The sequence below is a fragment of the Myotis lucifugus genome, unplaced genomic scaffold, assembly GCF_000147115.1.
Source record: "Myotis lucifugus unplaced genomic scaffold, Myoluc2.0 scaffold_605, whole genome shotgun sequence".
Taxonomy (NCBI): Eukaryota; Metazoa; Chordata; class Mammalia; order Chiroptera; family Vespertilionidae; genus Myotis; species Myotis lucifugus.
Genome location: NW_005871653.1, coordinates 114,015 through 132,321, shown reverse-complemented (window position 1 = coordinate 132,321; position 18,307 = coordinate 114,015). Strand labels below are relative to the sequence as shown.

The 18,307-nt window shown below is 53.4% G+C and overlaps 2 protein-coding genes across 3 annotated transcripts in view; one reads left to right on the top strand and one right to left on the bottom strand.

Annotated features, from left to right (window-relative positions):
- LOC102437152 (torsin-1A) overlaps nucleotides 1-7,264 on the top strand; it is a 7,806-nt gene extending 542 nt beyond the window's left edge. The window contains exons 2-5 of the mRNA XM_006104781.2: nucleotides 60-664; nucleotides 2,592-2,767; nucleotides 2,864-2,991; nucleotides 6,645-7,264. Coding sequence (XP_006104843.1) covers nucleotides 60-664; nucleotides 2,592-2,767; nucleotides 2,864-2,991; nucleotides 6,645-6,895 — 1,160 coding nt within the window. The 3' untranslated portion in view covers nucleotides 6,896-7,264. The remainder of the gene's footprint in view (nucleotides 1-59; nucleotides 665-2,591; nucleotides 2,768-2,863; nucleotides 2,992-6,644) is intronic.
- Nucleotides 7,265-10,395: 3,131 nt separating this feature from the next.
- On the bottom strand, nucleotides 10,396-18,277 carry LOC102436839 (torsin-1B). Of its 2 annotated transcripts, XM_006104780.3 has the most exons (5): nucleotides 18,058-18,277; nucleotides 16,689-16,954; nucleotides 15,223-15,398; nucleotides 14,139-14,266; nucleotides 10,396-12,658 (listed from the first exon to the last, which is right to left on the bottom strand). In XM_006104780.3, exons 1-5 carry the CDS (start codon nucleotides 18,254-18,256, stop codon nucleotides 12,417-12,419), a joined length of 1,011 nt encoding a protein of 336 aa, XP_006104842.1. In that variant the 5' UTR covers nucleotides 18,257-18,277; the 3' UTR covers nucleotides 10,396-12,416. The 2 variants fall into 2 exon arrangements, with proteins under 2 accessions (XP_006104842.1, XP_023601720.1); XM_023745952.1 differs by lacking the exon at nucleotides 10,396-12,658 and having other exon boundaries at nucleotides 14,200-14,325.
- Nucleotides 18,278-18,307: the final 30 nt, after the last annotated feature.

Sequence of the window (18,307 nt, the reverse complement as noted above, 5' to 3'; positions counted from 1 at the left end):
TCTTCTACGCACAACCGAGGCCGCGGCCACGGTGACCCATGTCACCTCCCGCCCCGCAGACTGTCGCCCCCCCGGCACAGAGACAGGAAGGGTGGAGGGGCCTTCCGGCGCGGAACCCCGGGGGCCCAGCCGCGGCCTTTCCTGCGCGTCGCGGGGCGGGAGGGGGCAGGGCCGGCCCCGGGTGCAGCGCGGCGGGCGGGGCCGCGGAGCCGCGGACCTTCCAGGGGCAGCCAGCCGGTCTCGGGCCGCTGTGGACGGGCCGCCCCAGCAGAGGGAGGTCCCCGGCCCACCCGCCGGCTCTGGCCCGAGGTGCTCGCCGGCCCCACGAAGCCGGTGCCTGCGCACCTTTCTGAATGCCGCCCCCGCCCGCCCTGACGGCCCTGCCCTGCCCTTCCCAGCGCTGCAGAAGGACCTGGACCACAAGCTCTTTGGGCAGCATCTTGCCAAGAAAGTCATCTTAAACGCCCTGACCGGCTTCATCAGCAACCCGAAGCCCAAGAAGCCGCTCACCCTCTCCCTGCACGGGTGGACCGGCACCGGCAAGAACTTTGCCAGCAAGATCATCGCGGAGAACATCTACGAGGGCGGCCTGCACAGCCACTATGTGCACCTGTTCGTGGCCACGCTGCACTTCCCGCACGCCTCCAACCTCACGCTGTACAAGGCAAGCGCGGGCCGGGAGCCCTTCCTGGGGGGCGCTGCCTTCGGGGTGCCTTCGGGGTTTCTCGGTGGTGGGATGGGGTTGGGGAACTGCTTGTTAAGATGAGGGAGCCCTGAAAGCAGCCACAGAGGGTTTCAGACGCACCGAGCAGTTGCACCATCAAACCCTGCGGTTTCCAGAATCAGGCCCAGTGTGGGCCCAGTTTTAGTACGTGGGGCCAGGGGATTTTAGAAATGGGCACGGCCAAATCCGGCTTAAAGATCATCAGATCTAACTCATTTTGTAAAATGGAAACATTTCTAGAGAGGCCTCAGTTTGCCTAACTGCAGTGTGGCAAACTGCTTTTATTTTCTATCACCGGTTAGCAGCCTGGGCTTTGGCGGCACACACACCTGGATTTGAGTCCTGACTCTCCCACTACCAGCCGTGTGATCTTGGGAAGGTTGCCTGACCTCTCTGAGACTCATCGGTCTGTCACGTATGTGTCCTGGCACCTGGCACATGAGTGTTCAAATAAGCATTAACTTTCACCTTTCTTAATCTGTGTAACAAACCTGCAAGGCAGCAAGACACAGCCGTTTAGCACTCACCCTTGAAAAACACATTTTCCCTTCTGCCTGGGTGACCAACTGTCCAGGGTTCCTAGGATGTGGGATTTTCAGTGTCAAACCTGGGAAAGTTCCAGACAAACTGAGGCAGGTTGGTCATCCTGGTTAGCATTCAGGCTCCACTGCTTAATAGCTGTGTGGTTTTGAGCAAGTTACTTAACCTCTCTGTGCCTTAATTTCCTCAGCTGTAAAATAGGGAATGCAGTAGTGTTCAGTTGTGCACACATTTGATTGGTTTGGGGCGATCACAATAAAACGTGATGGGAACAGTGTCCAGAGAGTGGCTGACCTGTAGTGAGGGTTCAATACATGTTCTCTGTTATTGCCTGAAGTCGCAGAGGCAGAGTGGGAGAACTAGCAGATCTGAGCGAGTCCTTGTTTAAACAGTGACTTGCTTTGGGGCCACACGCTCTCCTGAGGTTCCTCTGTGAATAGAGACTAGTCCTCCTGTAGAGCAGAACTACTACTTAGGTTAGATTTGTACCATGGGACGTTGTAACCCTGGTCGCTGTAGCCAAGCAGACACCAAAATCATAAGAAGTCAAGACCTCCAGAGTCTTGCTCAGAAAACAGCTCATTTCTCCTCTTCACCTTGTGAGGGAAATTTAGAAAGCACCAGAGCTCAAATTTCTGTTTAAAAAGGTCTTTTCTCCTTAATGATTGTTTAGTCTTCTAAGAAGTACCTGAATATATTCTTAGGGAGTGTTTCAGGTTAAGCACAGCCTCCGGGCCTTGTTCCAGAAACTCACGAGTGTTAGCTGGCCACACGCATGCCAAGGCGCGAGCTCTCGAGGCAGGTGCCCCACTTAAAGGAGCCTGCACGCCTTATTTTCCCCATCGGGAAGCTGGAGCGCCCTCCCAAGGCTGTGCTAAGGACTGAATGGCAGCATGGGTCTCTCGGTCTCTGCCTTCTTTCTAGAAGGCTGGTGTACACAGGAAATGTGTGAACATGGCCAGCAGTTCAATGCCACAGCATTGGGGTGACAGCTCAGCGCAGAAATTATAATCCAAGTGTGGGGCTTTGGAGTCAGGCAGGGTGGGGTTCAGATCCCAGAAGTTATATAATCTTGGGCAAGTTGATTAAGCGCTCTGTGCCTCTGTTTCCTCATCTGTGAAATGGGTACGATAACACCCACTCGGTGGGGTTGTGGAGAGGAACAAAAGAGCAGGTGTGTGTCAAGTTCTTAGCACGGAGCTGAGACTGCAGTGAGCGCTCCGTAAATGCAGCCTTTCGGAAGCAGCTGAGGTGTTAGTGGTGCCCGTGCTGGGGGTTGGAGCTGCACCGGCTGAGAACTTGGTGTTGCTTCCCCCCTGTGATTCAGGATCAGTTACAGCTGTGGATCCGCGGCAACGTGAGTGCCTGCGCCAGGTCCATCTTCATATTCGATGAAATGGATAAGATGCACGCCGGCCTCATAGACGCCATCAAGCCTTTCCTAGACTATTATGACCACGTGGACGGGGTCTCCTATCAGAAAGCCATCTTCATCTTTCTCAGGTACGTTCCGGGCTGGGGCACGCTGGCAGAGCTCGGAGCCCGAGCCTGTGGGCTGCGGGGAAAGCCCAGCTCTCATTCCCTGCGCTCGCTCTGCAGCAACGCCGGCGCGGAAAGGATCACAGACGTGGCTTTGGATTTCTGGAGAAGTGGGAGGCAGAGGGAGGAGATCAAGCTCGGAGACATGGAGCACGCCTTGTCGGTGTCGGCCTTCAATAACAAGAACAGTGAGTTCATGAGCCCGCGCCCCGAGGCTAAATCCCCGCATCCCCTCCCCTGCGCTGTTAGACACACAGCTGCTGAGAGCCTCTGCAGGCCTCTGAGCGGAATCTGTTGGAGAGGGGAAATGGTTCATCGTGGAGCTCTTGAAATGAGTTCCTGTTTTCCTCAGCTCAGTTGTTTCCTTTGTTGAAGAAGAACAGATGGTTGAGCAAGGACGGCTGCTGTGAGCGCCTCTGAAGGAGGAGATGGCCCGTTAGGGCTTTTTCTGTCTGTGGGTGGTCCTGGAGCTCTGAGGTTCTGTGCCTGAGGCGAACAGCCAGGGGCGGGGCCTTGTTCTGTCCTGGGCCCTGTGCGGAACCCTCTTCCTGCATCCTTCCTGTAATCCTCACAGTAACCTCTGGGGAGAAGCTATTCACTGCCATCCCCATTTTACAGATGAGGAAACTAAGGCACGTGTCCACACAGCCTGTTCCGTGACCCTGGTTCCAGAGCCCGAGCTTTAACTACCAAGCTCATTGCTCTTCCTGTGAACTTCACACCGTAGACCTTGAGCCCATGGAGGTGGAAGCCACCATGATGGGGACTGGCCTGGTGGTAAAGCCTGTGGGCCGTGCAGTTGACCCTGACCATCCAAGTCTCTGCTCTGCTTGGGTTTGTTCTTGAGATTACAGAGCAAAGGGTCTCTTTCGAAAGAGACTCGCCAAGAAATTCACACTTCTGTAGAGTCTGGGATATTTTATGTCCGTTTGTGCAACTGGAATGTCACTGATGAAAGGGAGTATTCTGTAATATGTTCACTGGTTTCTTGGTGTGCCACAAGGTGGACACGTGCAATGGAACCTTCGCCCAATTCTGCAGCAGGTGCCTAGAAGGGGATGCCAGGGCACGAGCTGAGCTTTGGAATCGGGCAGACCTGGCTCAGCTGCTTGTTGACGATGGCCTTGGGCAGATGGCTGATTCATTCATTTGACAAATATTTATTGTGCAATGACCAGGAGTCAGGCACTGAACTGGGCACACAGCAGTGAACAAAACCACAGAAGTCCTTACTATCAGGGAATTTATATCCTAACGATAGCGAGTGATGAGGAAATGTGTCGGATGATGTGATATATCTGTGTCTAATAGAGGTAGAAATGTATCCCTCCTACCCTCCCCCCAAGAGGTAGGAAGTAATTAAGAAAAGGTTTGGGGTGCTGGGACGAGGCTGGGCTGTGGTTTTAGATAGAGAGGTCAGAGAAGGGTCTCTGAGGGGGGCACTGAGCTGACCCGAGGAGTGAGGGATGAGCCATGTGGACATCAGAGGGGACAGCATGTACAGGAGCCCCGAGGTGGGAGTGCGCCTGGGTCACGGGAGCTGGCCCAGGATGAGCAGAGGAGAACAGTTGGATTAGAGGGGAGACGGTCAGGGGTGCTGATCTCAGACGGTCTGGGGGCCACAGCGAGGCCTTGGGTTTGACTCCATGTAGAGGAGGGAGCCCTGGAGGGTTTGTAGTAGACAGTGACGTGATCTCACTCAGTCTTACAGGACTGCGCTGGCTGCTGGGCGGAGAACAGCCTGCAGGTGGCGGGGCCGGGGGGCCACCCAGAAGCCACTGCGGCCCAGGGGAGAAATGCTGGGGGCCTGGAGCAGTGGGGTGGCAGTGGGGATGGGGACATTGTGGGATTAGGGTGCATTTTGAAGGTAGAAACTAAGATTTCCTAAAGGATTGTGTGTAGGAATGAGAGAGAGACAAATCTAGGATCTGCTTTAGCGCTCCGAGGGGTAGACTGCCACGGAGGGGCACTGACTGCGGAGCCGCAGGTTGTGGGGAAGGTGGGAGGTGAACACAGAGTGTGCAGTGAGTGGTGACACATTGGTGGCGTCCAGGCAGAGATGAGGAGCTGACGGCTGGTTGTTCAGGCAATTCCCGGGGGCGTCGGACTGAGGATGCACACTGGGGAGGTAGATGGTTTCTGAAGCCACGAGCTGAGGGCACCTGTTCCGCCAGCACACTCTTCCTGGGCTCCGTGTGGTGGTTCCTTGCTCAGGCTCTGCCTAGAGCACACCCCTTCTGCCAGGCCTTGCCTGACCGCGCGGCTGACTACCCTGATGGGCTGCGCCGCCTCATTCACAGCGGCCCGCACTCTGAATTGTCTGTGTCCTGGCTTGCTGGGGGCTCGCGCTTGTGAACCGCATGAGGGCCGGGCCTGCCTGGCACAGCAGGCTTCAGGAGGAGCTGTCCCACTGCTCCCAGGGTCGGTTTCGCTTTTTCCCACGGCCTCAGCCTCGGCCATCCTGGCACAGAGCTCCTAAAGCCCTGGAACTTCCTCCGTGAAAGACCGTGAGGTACATACATAACAAGTCCTTCAACCCCAACCTGAGCTTGTGTTAGCTAATGAGCTGGTTTTTGGGAAGCCCCTGAGGGCCAGGGCTGGTTTCCAGGGGAACCAACCCTGTGATGAGAGGAGGGGAGAGGAGGTTGACTCGGGTGTGCCTGTGTAGTGAAGCCCACATAAAAACTACGAAGGATGGGGTTCCGGGAGCTCCCGGGTCGGGGACACTCGCAGAAGGCCTGGCAGCTGTCCTGTCCCCGGGCCTCGCCCTCTGAGTCTTCTAATTCCAGTTGACGCTCAGTGTTACTCTGCATTAGTGTCAGGTGTAAGCATTGTGTTAGACAGTCATATACTTTGCAAAGTGCTCCCTGGCATTTCCAGTTCCCGCCTGACACCGTACACAGTTACCACTATATCATTGACTGTATGTGTGAGTCTTCCATCCGGCTCTTCCTGAGTTCCATCATTTTATAATAAGCTGGTAACCTAGTAAGTAAGATGCTTCTCCAAGTCCGTGAGCTGCTCTAGCAAATCAACTGAACCCAAGGAGAGGGTCATGGGAACCTCTCTAGCTGGTCGGTCAGAAGCGCAGGTGACGCCTGAACTTGCAGTTGGTGGAAGTGGGGGTGCCGAGCCCTCACCCCTGGACCTGATGCTGTCTCCGGGTAGACAGTGTCAGAATGGACTGGAATTGTAGGACGCCAGCTGGTGTGGGAGGACCGACTCACGTGGGAGTTGGGGTCAGGCTGGGAGAGGGTGAAGGCCCGGGAGGAAAGCAGAGCGAGGGAGACGCTGGAGATGCTGGGTGAGGTCCCGTGGGCGATGCGCCGTCCTAGATGGAGTGTGCGCTGGGTCAGGAGGCCGGGGCGGCTCAGGGGGAGTGACTGGGTGGGTGCAGAGCCACCTGCAGCCTGGGGGCTTCACACATTCTTACTCGAGGGGCCTGGTGTTTGGTCCCCCAGATCTCTGTCCGGACATGCCGGCAGTGGCAGTGGTTTCCACGCTGTTGCTCATCCAGCTGCTGAAACTCCAGTGAGGGGAGTTTTCAGAATAAATGGGTATCTGGTCGCTCGCCAGGACTCCTGGCCTTTCCTTGAATCTGAATCGCTCCCTTCCACCTCTGCCTCTGCCTGTTCTGGGCCACAGGCACCCAGGGTGGGACGCAGAAGTGTCCCTCGCCCTGTGGCTGTCACAGAAGCATGACAGCTGGCAGGTCATACCTCCTGCCTCACTAGATCGGTGCTCCCTGAGGGCGGTGCGGGTGCACCTGCAGCCCGGCACCATCAGCAGCAGGAGACGGGCTGGGCGGGCGGAGGATGAACCGCGCCCTTTCTCTCCCCAGGTGGCTTCTGGCACAGCAGTTTAATTGACCGAAATCTCATTGACTACTTCATCCCCTTCCTCCCCCTCGAGTATAAACACCTGAAGATGTGCATCCGCGTGGAAATGCGGGCCCGAGGCTATGACGTGGATGAGGACATCGTAACCAGAGTGGCCGACGAGATGACCTTTTTCCCCAAAGAGGAGAGGGTTTTCTCTGACAAAGGCTGCAAAACTGTGTTCACCAAGTTGGATTATTACTACGATGACTGACGGCCCAGGAGGCGTTGCCACGCTGGAGAGAACTCAGTGCTCGAACCTTTCCACATACCTCCCCGCCCGCCCCGGAGCAGGAGTCCAGTGAATTTCTCCTGCTGGACGCGAGACGGGCCTTCCTTGGCGCTCTGTGCACCCAGCGGAGCCTGCGGGCCGTCTCCTTACTGATGTCTCCTCGGAGCAGCGGAGCCTTAAGAAGGAAGTCTCCGTTCCCAGTCCACTCGGATCAGGGCTCATGATTTTTTAAAAATCATGTTTTAATGTCAAGTGTTTCTGTTTCAAGGAAGGACGAAAAGGTTTTACTGAAAATGGGATAACTTTATTTAAAATGGTTTTTAACATTCTGAGAAGCTTTTCAGACTCTCAGTGTTGGCTTTGTGTGGTTTTTCAAATTCCCGTCACGGCAACACCATGATGTGATGTCTTGGCTGCAAAAAGCCCAAGTCCTCGGCGTGTGCGCTGGGTGGGGACAGGCTGAGCAGTGCAGTCTTTGGTGAAAGGACAGATGGACGAGGGCACAGGCAGGTCACAGAGGAGCCTGCAGTGTCCTCCAAGGGGCTTTCATCTGAGCAGCACCGTGAACACTTGTTAGGACATTTCCCAGAGCCCGGCCGTGTGGCTCAGTGGTTGAACTTCGACCCAGGAACCTCCTGATCAGGGCACATGCTCAGGTTGCAGGCTCAATTCCCAGTGGAGGGCGTACAGGAGGCAGCCATTCGATGTTTCTCTATCCCTCTCCCTTCCTCTCTCTAAACATCAATAAAAACATATTTAAAGAAGAAAGTTTCCCAGGAAGGAAAGTGCTTGCAGCTTGTCACGTGCCAGCCAGTCAGCTGTGCCAAGGAAGGTCTGCCTCCCGCTCCCCAGGGAACCAGTGCTCTCTGGTAGGTCTGCCATGTTTTTCTCATTATTATTACTTCCTGAGTTTGATTAGAACTCCCAACATCTCACAGGAAAACTTAGCTGCCCCAATCCTTGAGGATGCTGAGAACAGTGCTTTTATTTTTAATATAATTTTAAAAAATGTTTTTGATTATATTTAGAGGAAGAGAGAGAGAGAGAGAGAGAGAGAGAGAGAGAGAGAGAGAGAGACATCAATAGGCTGCTTCCTGCACACCCCCTACTGGGGATGGAGCCCGCAACCTGGGCATGTGCCCTTGCCGGGAAACAATCATATGACCTCTTGGAGAACAATGTTTTTATTAATGCCAGGAGCTATCATCTATACTAACACTTGGAGTGCGGGTGAATTTCCCGCCAAAATATAAGATGGCTCTGTCTTTTGGTTTTGTTCCATCCACCAAAAGGGTGGATTACAAACAAATATTTGGTAATACGCAGTTACAATCGGCCCGAGTTTACACGTTTCCCGCACTCCACCGCAAATCTATATGAACCGAGTTAAAGACGGCTCCCGCGGAGTACGCGCAATTCACGCGAGCCGACTTAACTCGTTTCCCGCACTCCAAGTGCTAATAAAAGGGTAATATGATAATTAGACCAGGAGACCTTCTGGATGTCCTTCCAGACAAAGCCATTGTGGCAGGACTGAGGCAGAGGTGGTTAGGGGCGATCAGGCCAGGCCAGTGGGCTGTGGGGGGCAGTTGGGGGCGAGCAGGCTGGCGGGATGGGGGGCAGGTGGGGGTAAGCAGGCCAGCAGGCAGAGTGCTTAGGGGTGATCAGGCAGGCAGGTGTGCGGTTAGGAGCCAGCAGTCCCAGATTGGAGAGGGTGCAGCCAGGCTGAAGGACAACCCCCTCCACCTCCCCCGCACAAATTTCATGCAACAAGCCACTAGTTTTATTTAAAAAACTGTAATTTCTGGACACAGTTTTAAAGGAGAAAACCCGTCCCCTGTAGGCCTTGTGTGCTTAAGCTATGAATGAAGACCTAGCAGGAGCAGTCCAGGCCGGAATCACATGAACTCTAACCAGAGACTGAGGATCCTAGGACAACCTGGCCACTCGCCCAGCTGCACGGCGCATTGCCCACCATGGGGCTCATGCAGCTCCTGACACCAGCCGTGGAGTCCAAGTCCAGAGACGCCAGGCAGGAGTAGGGAGTACTGCTGACTAACATACCTTGTTACACAATCCGCACATGTGCCTACGAACAGGTGGGGCTCCTGGGGGGTGAGGCCTGAGCAGTGTTCACAGGGACAGGTTTCAGCGGGCACAGACGGGTTGGCAGCCTGGCTGTGGGCTGACACAGGACCCTTTGCCACCCTGGCCCCCTGAGGACGGCTCTACATGTTGGAAAGTTCTAGACTTTGAGCTGACTCTGGTCTGTTGCCAGGTCTCCAGGAGTCACAGATTGGGATCTATCATGCATTTGAAGATGGCAGCACCTGGGGGTCCCCAATTACAGAACACAGAGGGCCCCTGACTCAATTTGGAGTTGTCTTTGTAGATGAGGCTATCTGGGTGGGAGCCCAACAAGGAATGTCCGTCTCCTGGGACTTGAGCACTTCCAACTGAGAAGTGAGGGGTGTGGGGGCGATGATGGGAAGAGGGTTTGCACTTTAGAAAGTCAGCTGGCTCTCCTCAACTCTGGGGAAAGGGCTGGTGTTAACAATTCACTGACAGATAAGAGGCAGGTAAGTGTGATTAAGCTGAGCTCTGGGTTACAACTAGGGTTTCATTTCCAGTTCTGGGGGGAAGACCTGGCAGTTAGGTTTCCTGGTCTGACGTTGGCCTAGCTCAGGTTCAGAATGTCAGCTGAGCGTGGGCCTGCGGGTCCCAGGTTCGATTCCAGTCAAGGGCATATACCTTGGTTGCAAGCTCAGAGGCAACCAATTGATGTGTGTCTCTCACATCGATGTTTCTCTCTGTCTCTAAAAATAAAAAATGTCAGCCAGCCAAGTTGCATTTCCCCATGTCTCAAGTCCCTCCACTCGTCTTAGAAAACATTGGAAGTCCAACGATCTTGATACCCATGAACATGTGATTGGAGTAGAGCCCCTCATCCAGGTTAACATGGTATTTGACTGGGTGTAAGAGCCTGTAAGGTAAATACTGATTCTGTGTGATGCCGCCTGCAAACCACCATGGCCAGGCACACGGAGCCCAACACCCGAGTTGCTGAGCCTTCATTCCAAGCTCAAACTTTTCAGTTACCAAGTACATAAACTAGGGGGAAAATCTGCAAATGACATCTCATATGATGAAATTCTGGCTTTATATTAGAGGCCCGATGCACTAAGATTCATGTAAGAATGGGCGTTCCTTCCCCTGGCTGCCAGCACCGCCTTCACTTCGGCCCAGAGCCGCCTTTCTGCCTTCGTTCTGTCCTGGAGCCACCTTTTGGCCTTCTCACGCTGCCCAGATGCCTGGAGCAGCTGGGGCAGTGCAGAATGCCTGCGTTGTCGCCATGGTGACGACACAAGTGTCCCGCCCCGCCCCTGACCACTCAGCACCTGCAAACCAACCCGCCATCTTTGATGGGTTAGTTTGCATACCCACTGCTGATTGGCTGATGGGCGTCATGAAGGTACAGTCAGTTTGCATCTTTCTCTTTTATTAGTGTAGATTCACTGGGTCATCTCAAGCTCCCGTGTACATTGTGTGGGGTGGGGGAGGCTGTTCCATGGTCAACTGTGGCCTTTTCAAGTTACAAACCAGTAATGGTCCCTTTTGACACCACAGTTATTATTGACGATTCCCTAGGCTGCACTTTACATCCACGTGATTCCTTTTACAACAGGCAGTTTTGACGTGGCCAACATATGCTGAGTTGACTGCATCATTGTAAACCGGGGGTGGGGAAGGTCCAGCCCCAGGGCCATATATGACCCATGAAATCATTTGGTCCGGCCCTACCAAAGCATCAGGGATAAGTTAATTAAGTGTTTGACCAAATATATCAGGCTAATTTTTAAGTTGATAATTCTGTATGGCCCCTGAATGATGTTACAAATATCCAAATGTCCCTTGGCAGAAAAAAGGTTCCTCCAATCTGAGCATTCGTTACCTCACTTTGGCATTTTTAAAGGACAGTATGATCCTCCATAAGGCCTTCCATGTCATAAAAATATTCATTTACCACATCTACGTGAAAAGGCTGCACGTCCTCATTACATCTGTAGGTCCACTGCAACCATGAGCTAAACGCTTCACACGGGCTGGGATCGTCTGATTCCCAGGGACCAGGGCAGTCCAGCCTGCACTGCCACAGAGGGCGTCACTATCAGATGACACCCAGGAAAGCCACAACTCCAGGCTGATCAATAATTACTTTGTTCTATAATTGTGACAGTACAGTACCATGCATTTGACAATAAATCATACCCTTCATTTCAGAGTTTCTGATCATAGACAATTATTCCATTAGTGTCCTTCCCATGTTTAAAATGAGCAACGCCCTACCTTAGTATTCTCTAACATCCAGAAATACAAACATTATAAAAATATACTCATCCTTGCCCTGGCTGGTTTCGCTCAGTGGATAGAGCCAAACCTGTGGACTGAAGGGTCCCAGGTTTGACTCCGCCCAGGGGGAAGTGCCCAGGTTGTAGGCTCGATCCCCAGTGGGGGGGTGGCATGCAGGAGGCAGCTGATCGATGATTCTCTCTTATCATTGATGTTTCTATCTCCCTCTCTTTCCCTCTAAAATCAACAAAAATATATTAAAATATATGTGTGTGTGTGTGTGTGTGTGTGTGTGTGTGTATATACTCATCCTTGAAAACTACTGTTTCTAGTGTACGATACTTCCTCTTTGGCAATGCAGAGTCTGCAAGCTGACCCCATCTCCACAGAGATGACCATGTTCTAGGATTTCAAATGGTTCTGTGGGTTATGGCGAGAGAATGACCTAAGTATAAGCTGTAACAAACATTTCCCCATGGGACCAAGGACTTGAAACTGAAAGCAACGCTCCGGTTCCAGTCCGACTAACGGCGGGGGAAGCTGGTGGTCACCGACGTTCAGAAGTGCCACAGGGAGAGGCGAGCGGGTTCCCCGAGCAGCAGAGCAACGGCCAGGCGGCGATGATCTGTCCGTCTGGCTGCCGCACAGACGAGCACCCCACACGTCCTCCCGCCAGACACAGCCTGTGCCTGAAGGCACCACCATTCTCCACTGAAAATACTTCAAGTCGGGACGCTCTCTGTGAAGAGAGAACCGGAGCGGAAGCCTGATTCCGGCAGGTGACAGCAGTGCTCCCAGCTTGCAGCAGGCCCTGGACTTCAGGAGGGACAGCAGCTTGAGGGCCACAGTCATGGGTCTCACACAGACAGCTGTTTGAAGGCACTTCTGCAAAGTCAGTAGAAGGAGTGGGAGAGAGCGGGTTTTAAAAGTTCATCTTCAACTGCAGCAACAGTTGCATTGCTACCATGTTGCAAAATGACAAGTGCACTTGGCAGATTAGCGGCTCATCAAAAATCAACTCTTGGAAACTTCTAGATTCCAAAAGTCCACAGGTACAAATGTGCAAACCCCGACGACATCTTCAGAATGCTTCTGAAAGGCCGGGCCCTGGCTCCTGAGCTCCCAGCTGGCTCGGACCCTGCTCGGATGGAGCTCACTGGAAATCCAGCCGTGACTGCACAGTCTTGCAGCCCCTGTCGGAGAAGATTTTTTCACCTTTGGGGTAAAACGTCATTTCCTCTGCCACTCTGGTGACAACGTCTTCGTCTATGGCGGAACCACGGGCCTTCATCTCGGCCCGCACACACATCTTCACATGCGTGTACTCCAGGGGCAGGAAGGGGATGAAGTAGTCGATGAGTCTTTTGTATATCAGCCCGCTGCGCCACAGGCCACCTGCAAAACAGCCCGTCACGGTCACCTGGCGAGCTCGCTGCTCTCACAGGGCCCATTCTATCCCGACCACAGCACACCTTCGTGTCTTCACCCCTTGAAAGTCTTTTTGTCAAGCGTGCAACAAGTCTGATGTAAGCATCGGTTGGTTGCCCCTGCACACTGGCTTCTAGAACATGTCAACCTAAGACATGTCCAGCCTGGCCAGTGGGTGAGCATCAAACTATGAACCAGGAGGTCACGGTTCAATTCCCGGTCAGGGCATGTGCCTGGTTGCAGGCTCGACCCGCAGTGTGGGGCGTGCAGGAGGCAGCCAATCAATGATTCTCTCATCACTGATGTTTCTCTCTCTCCCTCTCTCTCACTCTCTGAAAGCAGTAAAGACATATTAAAAAAAACACACACACACAACAGAGGAAACACCTAAACCTACAGAGAATTTTTATAAAAATGTATTTTGAGCCAGAGGACGTACCTAGAAGCATGATCTCAGCAAACTGGAAAAATAAAAAGCCTCCAGGAAGGACAGCTTTGCAGCTTCTATTATGCATTTATGATTATGGAGGGGATGAAACGAAGGTGGGAGAAAGCCAGGCGGGTTGGGTTCAGATTAAGACGATTATGGGTTCCCTGAGGATATTTACGCCTTTGAGGAGTCCAAGAAAGAGGCTTACTCCAGCAAATCAAGTGTGTTAACCTAGATGCTCAGATGCAAGGGACAGGGCTTGCTTAAGCCATTGTACGCCATAAGCATCCTTAGATGCAAGCGGCAGACCTTCCCATACACCACGTGTGTCTATAAGAAAAAAAGTGTTTTCCCTAAGTGGCAGCCCTGACCAACTTTAAAATCACTTTTTGTGAGAATTTTCAGCTGAAAATATTCAAGAACACCCAGCTTGTGAGTAATGTATTTATTTTTATAATGTTAACTGAAAATTGATTTTTCTAATTGAATTAAAAATATCATGGCATGTGGGGATGTTTTCTGTTTTGGACAAGTGGTAGTAACTTGTTAAGGCAAAGATAAGCCTTTCAGTAAAGAAGTTACATGCCGCCCAGCTGGCGAGGCTCAGTGGTTGAACATCAACCTATGAACCAGGAAGTCAGGGTTCGATTCCCAGTCAGGGCACATGCCCAAGTTTCGGGCTCGATCCCCAGTATGGGGTGTGCAGGAGGCAGCCGATCAATGATAATTTCTCATCACTGATGTTTCTATCTCACTTTCCCTCTCCCTTCTTCTCTGAAATCAATAAAAACATATATTTTTTTAAAAGTTACATGCCCGGGGTGTGACTCCCTGTCAGGGCCTTCCCAGTTAGGAATTTATAATCAGATCAACCTTTCGTAGATAGAACCCCTGAGAAACACCCTGAGAAAGCCCCTGGCCCGGTAAAGCCCGGGAGGCGAGCGGGTCCTGCGGCCTCTGTGAAAGGCTTGGGGGAGAGGACTGCTGGCAGGTGCAGGGCTGCCCCTGGAGACTCACTGTGCTTGTTGTTGAAGACTCCCACCGACAGCGCGTGCTCCAGGTCTTTCAGCTGGATGTCCTCCCTCTTCCTTCCCGCCCGCCAGAACTCCAGGGCCGTCTTCGTGATGAGGTCCCCGCCTGCGTTGCTGAGTTTGCCCAAGAAACAAAGATTAAAACCACATACTAAGACTTCTGTGCCTAGGGGCTGGGGAAGGTAGAAGAGGGTAACAGGGGGATAAATGGTGAGGGAGGGAGACTTGACTTGGGGTGGTGAACACACTACAATATACAGATGATGTTATAGAATTGTACCCTGAAACCTGTATCATTTTATTAACCAACTAATGGCCCAGCGCATGAAATTGCTTGCAGTAGGCCACACGCCGATTCCGTGGGAGCCAGTGGGAGCCGCAGCGTGCCCGCGGCAGCTGGTAGGAGCCACGCCACTTCTGCGGAGGGCAAGAGCGAGGCGCCGCTACCACCCACAGGAGCCGGGGGGTGGGGTTGGGGGACCGAGGGGTGCTCAATGTATCTCCTGGTGACTGGTCACACATGCCGCCCCACCAACCCTCACACACCTCGCCGCGCGTGCAGCCCTGCCCACCCGTGCGTGCCTGCTGCACACGCAGCTCCTGATTGGTTGTTACACGTGAGGGCATGATGACCATTTGCATATTAGCCTTTTATTATATAGACTGTCTCCTCAACAAACTCCATGTAAAAAAAAGATTTCTGTGTCTAATCAGGAAACACACCTTCTCTAAGGTTTATACTCAATGAAACAATGTAACCAAGTCATGCTAGGCAAAACACAGTGTCTGCCCTACAATCTTTGTTTAGAACCCGCTACCTAATACCACCACTTTATGTAGAAACATGTGCAGTAATGAAATCGCCTGTTAGCAGCCATATTGAATTCATCTTCTCCTGCCCCCTCTGTGCCACGCTGATACCAGCAACAGGACAGCAAAAGAAATCAGTCACTCTTGCCAGGCTGGCACTTCTGTTCCTGGGAAACAGGATGCTGATGGTCGCCAGACCTCATTCCAGCCCCAGGAGGCCGAGGGGCAAGTGTGTCCCTGAGAAACCACTTCCCACTAACCTGAGGAAGATGAAGATGGCCTTCCGGTACGACACGCCATCAACCTGCTCATAGTAGTCCAGAAACGGCTTGATGGCGTCGATGACCCCGGGGTGCAGTTTATCCATCTCATCAAATATGAACACGGAGCTTGCACAGGCACTCACGTTACCCCGAATCCACCTCTGTAACTGGTCCTAGACCATTCAGAAAAGAAATAGGACGTGGAGGCTCAAAGGCTGGGCCAAGGAGTGCAGAAGTGCTCCCCTATCCCTCGTGCTCTCAAAGGGGAAAACCACAACTCTCTGGGGTTTCACAAAGAACTCTTAGCAAGTGCACCCTAACTTCCATTAGCCGGGAACAGCTTTTCCAAAATGTTACCAATTAAAAGTGGAAACGAGCAGAGATTTTTTCCTAACTCAAATGACCTGCTAAATGTCACTTTTTAAGGAACAGGATACATGAAAGCTTATCAATTCACTGTTAACCAACCCACAGCCTTCCTCTCACTGTGGACCAAAATCTCAGCCTCAGCAGGCACACTCAGGAACAGGAGCTGGAGGAAGACTCACAGTGCCGAGGGCAATGCCTTTTCCTGGTGCCGCCAACAAAGGACCAGATGACACTTCACAAAAAGCATTTGTTCCCAGGCTTTCTCGAAACAAAAAGACACCCAAGCAGCAGGCCCTCTATGGAGCAAGCAGCCTTTCCCATCTCCCTCCCGTGTGGCATAGACCCACTTTCACTTCCTTGCTCAGTCCAGTTTCTGTTTCTGACTCCAGTCCCCACCTACCAGTAGGAACATTGACTCTTACGAGGATCACACTCACTGAAACAAGAACCTGACCAGACAACTCCCTATGGACACATGTGGAAAGAACATCTCAAATGGAGACGTGGTGTTAAGGTTCAGCCGTCTGAGGCTTTCACTGGAAGAAGGAAAGCAACGCCAAGGACTTGAGGGCTGGGAGGAGCAGGGGGAGTGCAGGCGGGAGAGGAGGAAACACGCCCTCTGGTCTGGGAGATGCAAGGCAAGCCCGCACCATGGGTGGGAGCCTTAGCCAGCCATTCCCAGCAAATCGTGCATCCTTCCAGACCACCCACCTTAACCAGGGCCGGGAAGGGAAGGCTGAGCGTGCTCATTCACTGCAGAAACTGGCTACCCTGCGACCTGGAGGTCAGCAGATTTGGGTTCCAGTTTCTGATTTGCTACCAGGTCACAAAGATTGTAAGCAGCAAGTCACCACACCCCTCTAGCCTCCATCTTTTAACGGAAATATCATCTACGCCACTGTATTATTTTGGAATCAAGCGAGGAAGAAGTTGTAGGAGAGCCCTGCACATGGCCAAGCATTACACTGTGTGAGTGTCCTTAACTCAGCAGGGCCTGGGGCTATTGCAGCGGGCAGAGAAGCAGCAGAGGCTGGAGTGAGAAAATAGGCGGCCCAGACAAGAGGCGGGTGGACGGGATAGCAGGGTTCCCTTGCCTGGTACAGCTTTATGTGCTGCTCGTGAGGGAAGTGCAGAGTCGACACAAACAGGTGGACAAAGTTACTCTTCAGGCCTTTTGCATAAAGATTTTCAGCCACAATTTGGCTCACAAAATTCTTGCCTGTGCCAGCCCAGCCGTGCAAGGAAAGAGTCAGTGGTTTCTTGGGATTGTTGTTGCTCCTGAAGCCAGTCAGCGCCTTGACAATCACCTCCGCGGCCAGATGCTGCCCAAACAGCTTCTCCTCCAAATCCAGCTTGAGGGCTGCAGGATCCAGCCCAGAACAGAGAGAGAAAGGCACGTTAAACCTGCACCAGCAAGCGGCCTTGTCCCAGCCGGCCAGAGAGGCGCCAGGGCACGGGGCCCAGCAGGGTCTCTGCCGGACCCCAGGCTGGCCCTGGGGCAGAACACGGGCTGCAGTCACATGGGGCCACTTGCAGGGAAATCACTAGATGTGTGGTCAGCAAACTCCGGCTCACGAGCCACATGCGGCTCTTTGGCCCCATGAGTGTGGCTCTTCCTAAGCCTTAGGAGTACCCTAATTAAGTTAATAACAATGTACCTACCTGTATAGTTTATGTTTAAAAAATATAGCTCTCAAAGGAAATTTCAATCGTTGTACTGTTGATATTTGGCTCTGTTGACTAATGAGTTTCCCGACCACTGCACAAGATAGACGAGTGTCCTCACCACTCCGGCTCTGACACGCAGGCCACACGTGTCCCTTCATCCAAGGACTAGCCCTCTCCCTACTAGCTGCATGCTTCCCCCGCCACCCCCGCTGGCTTTTCAGAACGCCCGGGCCAGATGTGGGCAGCCTGGGTGGAGGCCACACACCTGCAAACCACTGAAGTTTCAGGTGACTCAGAAGGGCTGACCAGCTGCTTTCAGTTTCTTTCTGCTGTGATCCCAGGGGTCACAACGCCGACACGGGGGCGTGGACAGGAAAGGGACCACGTACTGACCTTGACCAGGTCAGGGAGGCCGGCATGGCAGCCCCTACAGACTCACAGTTCTTCACAGGTTTGAATGTTCTTCCCTGAACACCTTCTCCCGCCTCCCTGATCTATCACCAGCGAATTTCACGGGACCCCCTTCCGTCTTCTCCTCTGATTCTGATGCAGAAAATAAGCGGTAAAGCTGCCACTTTGGGAGCATTTCTCAAGCCGGTGGGATTTTGCTTCGCGGGAATTGTCGGTTTGTCTCAAACACATTCGTAAGGATCCTGACACGCGTGGACGCTCCTGACTTCGACAGGAGGCGCGGCTCCCAGGGCTGGGGTCGCGACCGAGGCCCCACCGCCCTCTGCCTCCCCCACCTCGGGGCCGGCCTTCACGCTCCTCACGCCCACCCGCCGACCCGCCTACCGGTCGCGTTGAGCGGCCGATGCTTGCCGCAGCACTCGGCGAAGCGACAGTACAGGTCCTGGTAGGAGAGGTAGCCGGTGATGACCGACGCGGCCCCGATGGCGATGCCCACGGTAATGGGCTCGATCGCCGCCACCGCCTGCGCCGCCAGCAGCAGCCACAGCGCCGCGCCGTTCCCGAGACGCCCGGCCGTCCGCATCTCCCCGCACCACCACCCGCACCGCCCCATTCGAAGCTTCCACTGCCCCGG

Bases quoted from the DNA above. Each gene is read 5' to 3' on its own strand.
- LOC102436839 (XM_006104780.3), bottom strand. From the start codon at position 18,256: ATGCGGACGGCCGGGCGTCTCGGGAACGGCGCGGCGCTGTGGCTGCTG. The intron at 15,399-16,688 runs GCAAGGGAACCC...TGAATGGTCTAG, and splicing joins AGCACATAAAGCTGTACCAG to GACCAGTTACAGAGGTGGAT. The intron at 12,659-14,138 runs GTGAGTCTCCAG...GCTGTTTTGCAG, and splicing joins AGTCTTCAACAACAAGCACA to GTGGCCTGTGGCGCAGCGGG.